This window comes from Nerophis ophidion, linkage group LG07 (assembly GCF_033978795.1).
Source record: "Nerophis ophidion isolate RoL-2023_Sa linkage group LG07, RoL_Noph_v1.0, whole genome shotgun sequence".
NCBI lineage: Eukaryota > Metazoa > Chordata > Actinopteri > Syngnathiformes > Syngnathidae > Nerophis > Nerophis ophidion.
The window spans coordinates 10,497,625-10,503,525 of record NC_084617.1 but is presented as its reverse complement, the minus strand read 5'-3'; the positions used below and the strand labels follow the sequence as shown (position 1 = coordinate 10,503,525).

At 36.0% G+C, this 5,901-nt stretch overlaps 1 protein-coding gene across 1 annotated transcript in view; it reads right to left on the bottom strand.

Moving 5' to 3' along the window:
- Positions 1-2,894: 2,894 nt before the first annotated feature.
- unkl (unk like zinc finger) overlaps positions 2,895-5,901 on the bottom strand; it is a 32,342-nt gene continuing 29,335 nt past the window's right edge. The window contains exons 13-14 of the mRNA XM_061905323.1: positions 5,836-5,901; positions 2,895-5,026 (exon numbers count right to left, since the gene is read on the bottom strand). The exon at positions 5,836-5,901 is cut by the window's right edge and continues 192 nt beyond it. Of these exons, the coding sequence (XP_061761307.1) occupies positions 4,871-5,026; positions 5,836-5,901 (222 nt within the window). The 3' untranslated portion in view covers positions 2,895-4,870. The remainder of the gene's footprint in view (positions 5,027-5,835) is intronic.

The window sequence follows — 5,901 nt, the reverse complement described above, 5'->3', positions numbered from 1 at the left end:
GAGGGCTCGTTCAATAACAAAAACAGGCTCTACAGGTGGCCAAGCAAATTACTGTAATATCTTGGCGTTTCCCACAGTATTGCAGACACCATGGTCTAATGTGCATTCTTGGCCATGTTGCATGAGCATGCCATTTTTTTTCAAAAGGCTAAAAAAAAGACATCTATAAAGACACATTTTTGTTTTGTTAATAGTATTATCATTCAGCTTTTTGTCATTAAGCCTTTTTGCTCTATTTTTCCATTTATTCTCTTTGGACTATTTTCTTTCTACAACATGCCACAGGCTCGGTCTTCATATTCTCTGTCAGACCGGGTGCCTATGAGTGGAATTACAATGCATAGCACTACCAAATCTAGCCGTGGCGATCCAATTGTAGTAATACACTGAAATATGCATTCATTTCTTAGTGGAGGCCCGCCACAAACACATTTAGGGTCTCAACAAATAACTTGCAAAAATGCCTTTTAAATTTGTTTTCTATTTTGCTATACAGCAAGTGAACACTTAACACATGTGTTGCCCTCTTGTTACACAAAACATTAGGTATGTTATTTGTTTTATCGGCCAATATTTGTTTCCACAGAGTTTGTTGACGATATTCCTGTAAGTAGAAATGCATTTGCTGTTTTGATCTGTTATTTGTTCAATGTTTGTGATGCTAACTTTTGTTAGCCTGTCAATGGGATGCGCCATTGTACGTTAGCATTAAGCTAGGGCAGACCTGGGCAAATTAAGGCCCGATTTTCAATCTGGCCCGCCGGACATTCCCAAATTATTTTTTTTAGATCTTTAAGATGGAAACAGTAGCTGCCATTATGATGTGCAGTGATGTTTTCCAATTACTGTAAGTCCCAGCAGTGTGGGTGGGGAGCGTTTCCACAGAGTGTTTCCTAAGCGAACAGCCTGAAATGCGGTTGTCAGGAACAGATGTGGAAGGATATTTTTACAACAAAGTTCTAAAGCTTAGTGATTTATCAGATCGTAGGTGGGTTTTTTTTTTAGCCTTTGCGTTCATATTTCGCTGTTTGTTGCATTTTTGTTGCGTTTCGCTTGATTGTGAAATATGTCGATCGAGACGTGGTGTGAAGTTCAAATGTTGTCAATATTGTCTTGAACAATACAAAGTATTTCAATGATTGGAATCTGCGGTTTTGCATGATATACTAGTTACAATGGTTATCTAATTAGTTACTATGGTTATCTAATTAGTTACTATGGTTATCTAATTAGTTACTATGGTAATCTAAGTCACAGCAGCTCAGACGAGGCACCAAGCAGTGTGGGTGGGGAGCGTTTCCACAGAGTGTTTCCAGAGCGGCCAGTCTGAAATGTGGGTGTCAGGGACAGACGCGGAAGGAGGTTTATACAACAAAGTTCTAAAGCTTAGTGATATATCAAATGTATCAGATTATAAGAGGGTTTTTTTTTTTTACCCGTTGCAATCATATTTGGCTGTTAGTTGCATTTTTGTTGCATTTCGCTTGATTGTAAAATATGTGGATGGAGAAGGGGAGTGACGTTCATATGTTGTGTCAATATTTAGTGTTTTATCCTTCATAGTTAATATTGTAAATCCCACATTCTTTATTTCCATGTACATTCTGGGTGTCTCATTCAGTAAACGAATTTTAAAAAATTATTTCAGTTTTTTCATAACGTTTTTAGCATTCAATCAGACATTATTGTGAGGTTTTGTATTAGTGATCCTAAAAATACAGTTTTTTTCTGTAAATGTGGCCTCCCAGAGTCAAAATAATTGCCCAGGCCTGAGCTCGGGTATGATTGCATTGCTTTTATCCAATTTGTACCAAACCGTATCGTTGATTCAACATGATTCCTACATGTAAGTTGACTTCATGAGTATATGAAGGTACTGTCCTTAATTTTAGAGTAACTTCTTTGTGGAGACTGTCAATAGGCAACATTAATTTGGAAGTTAACACACATCTGCGGTCCTCTCCAAGGTTTCTCATAGTCATTCACATCCCACTGGGTTGAGTTTTTCCTTGCCCTTATGTGGGATCTGAAGCGAGGATGTCGTCGTGGCTAGTGCAGCCCTTTGAGACACTTGTGATTTAGGGCTATATAAATAAACATTGATTGATTGATTGAAGTTTTTTCATCTCCAATTTAAAGGAGTGTATACACTCAGAACAATGAAAATAAACCGGGAGTGTACAAAGTGCAGCATGTGTTACATTGTAGATGTATAAAAAAAGCAAGAACAGTTGGAATAGAAGAGCAATTTTCAACAAGAAAAAGATAGGTTCATATTAATAACACACACTAGTAACGTTTTTTTAGCCTTGTTAAAAAATGTGTCTTGGCCAATTATGCAAATTATTTGATGACATCACCCTTGCCCCACTCCCATAAAAATAGATTGTGCCACTGTGGGAAACAGTACAACCAAATAAAAAAGGCATCAGTTACGTCCTCTTCTTTCAAGACTGCAATATTACCGTCATGTCGGTGTATGTAAACAATTTCAAATTCATGTGTTAGTGGAAAAAAAAATTGTACCTGGAAGTACTTCCTGTTCATTTTTGTTTTTAAGTGAGACAATGGATTCTTTTTAAACACAGTAAACGGTCATTGTAATTAGACTGACTCCATGTCCCACAGGAAAAGCCTTAATGGACTGAAAACATAACTCTGATGTTGTACAAGCCTGTACAAATGCATGTGCCCTTTGTTTGCATACGGCCGGAAAAAACCCCCAAGCTAATATCAGACAGAGAAGCTGTGCTGAGGAGCCGTCGGGGCCCAGGAATGAGCTGGCAGAAGGAAGTTATTTCTATAATCCCAGGCACTGGCAATGTTCAATCCACAAAAAAAAACATAGAAAAACAATGGGACTGGGCCAAAATACAATGTTGCTTATGATGGTCATCAGGTAAACACTTTTTTTAATCCTGCTTCGTCAACTCTACAAATTGAGCTTAAAGTAAGGCACTTTTAGATCTAGAGGCCGATATGTTCTAGAGCAGGCTAATTTCCTACTACAAAACCACAACAAAAACCTTAGCATTTACAATACATGCTTCTCTAAAAACTACACCATAAACATACCTACAAAAATGACTTGTAGCGCGAGTGCCTTGATATCATTACAGCTGCTGGTTATGCCTAATATGAAACAAAAACACACATGTTGTAAATTTGCACTTATTTGATTGTAATTGTTGGTAAATCTAACTATCAAAGTAGAAACTATTAAATACTCCCCCCTGCCCCTCTCTTTATTAAATCTTAGTATGCGGAACCATGCTATAATTTAACAATGGGAAAAATTAAATATTTCATGTATGTTTCACAGTACACACAAGTGTTAGCTTATACATACATACATACATATACATATATATATATATATATCTATATATAGATATATATATATTTATTAAAGAGCATGGCTAAACAAAACAAACAAAAAAAAAATACAGAACAAAGCAGCTTGAAAGAAAATTTCCACAAAGCAGCTTTAAAGAAAATTTCTACAAACCCTTTACTAGTCCTGTGTCAACAAAGTGCTTTAATTAAGAGATTATTCAGGATATTGGTCAAAAATAATAATGCTTGACTGGTAACATAAATAATGTAAGAAATACATATAGTGTTACCTCGGTTTTCATACACCCTACTTTTTCTACGATACTGTTCAGGCCAAAACTGTTTCTGTGTATATATATATATATATATATACATATATATACACATATATATATACATACTTATATGTATATATATATATATACATACATACGTATATATAGACATATTTATCTACATACATACATATATAATATATAAAAATTATACATACATGTTTTTTTTATTATATATACTTATATATTTAATTTGTATAATGTTATCATATATATACACATACACACGCACACACACACACACACACACACACACATATATATAATATTTTATTAAGTGTTATAGATTTTCTTTCACCGTTTAAGAATATAAAACGAGAATATTTTCATAAAAAGTGTTTTAAGTTCATATTTTTCGTATCTGGAGCGCATTGGACTTACATTGCTTTGGTTTTCGTTGGATTGCTAAGGAAAACCGAGGTACCACAGTACTTGTGTATTTTTTACTTCAAGAGGAACACTGCATTTAGCGCTTATACCTCACAATAGAACACTTTTTTTTTTAACAATACTTGGGAGTCAAATAATGTTTCTCTCTCTCATATTTGACATCTGCATAGCACTTGTGTAATTGTCTTGAAAAATAAGTGTTTGATTTTGTCCCTCTTTAACCAAACAGCTGCCTATTTTTTGCCCATTTTAGGTGGAACGTCACCAGGCTATTTTGTGAGGAAACTTCACGTCGTCGTGTGCAATAAAATAAATGGCCTTTACACTTTGATGTGGACGTATCGATAGAACTATTTGCTATTTTCAGGTGAAGTTATTTAAAGCGAACCAAATATGTTCTTTTTGTCAATAAAAAAATAATTTAACGGGGACTATGTAGTGTTTTTTTTATGAAATGTCTGTCACTAAGTGCATTTGTTAAAGGAGATCCCCACATCAGTCTGAAAACTTCCTGTAGAATATACAATAAAATATATTACTTTACCTTATAAAGGGTCATTTTCATCATTCGAGTGAAATCTGTCATCTTATCATCTGCAGCTAAAATGAGCAAAAACTAAACATCGAAATGTCCCTCGCTTGGTTCTGTTTGTTTTATATATGTATACAAGTCAAACATCATTTCATTCCACGTTAATGCAACACCTGTATGAAATATACAAAAAATTGATATCTATTAGTTACACCCCCCCCCCCCGACTCAAAAATAGGCTAAAATCTTTACATAGTACCTTTGCGTTGGCGGGACATCACCACTTGAGTATTTTTGTTCGACAGTACGGACATTCTGCTTTGCCGGGTGCACAGCTCTCACATAGAACATAATGTTGGCAAGGCTGCAGCACAATGCATCGGTCATGCTTTTGGCAAACTACACATTTCTTTGATTGAAGCTGATATATTACCTGTCGAGGAGGACGGGGTGCAGGGAGAGAGGGAGAAGAGAAACCGTCAGGAGATGCAACAATTGGGAGCACACGTTGCGACAAAAAGGTCAGACCAGTGTACAGTGGGGCAAAAAAGTATTTAGTCAGCCACCGATTGTGCAAGTTCTCCCACTTAAAATGATGACAGAGGTCTGTAATTTTCATCACAGGTACACTTCAACTGTGAGAGACAGAATGTGAAAAAAAATCCAGGAATTCACATTGTAGGAATTTTGAAGAATTTATTTGTAAATTATAGTGGAAAATAAGTACCAAAAAGTTCTATTTTGGTTTCATCTGACCACATGACATTCTCCCAATCCTCTGCTGTATCATCCATGTATCCATTTTGGTATGAACTCAACTCGTTGTGTTTGGAGGAAGACGAATACTGAGTTGCATCCCAAGAACACCATACCTACTGTGAAGCATGGGGGTGGAAACATCATGCTTTGGGGCTGTTTTTCTGCTAAGGGGACAGGACGATTGATCCGTGTTAAGGAAAGAATGAATGGGGCCATGTATCGTGAGATTTTGAGCCAAAACCTCCTTCCATCAGTGAGAGCTTTGAATGGTTGACCAAATACTTATTTTCCACCATAATTTACAAATAAATTCTTTAAAATTCCTACAATGTGAATTCCTGGATTTTTTTTGTCACATTCTGTCTCTCACAGTTGAAGTGTACCTATGATGAAAATTACAGACCTCTGTCATCATTTTAAGTGGAAGAACTTGACTAAATACTTTTCTGCCCCACTGTATGTGTGTGTTGGCGTCTTTCTTACCCCGTCTATAAGGTCGAGGTCGTTGCGCAGCTGGTTCTTAAGCGAGTGCAGCTTGGACAAAGGTAG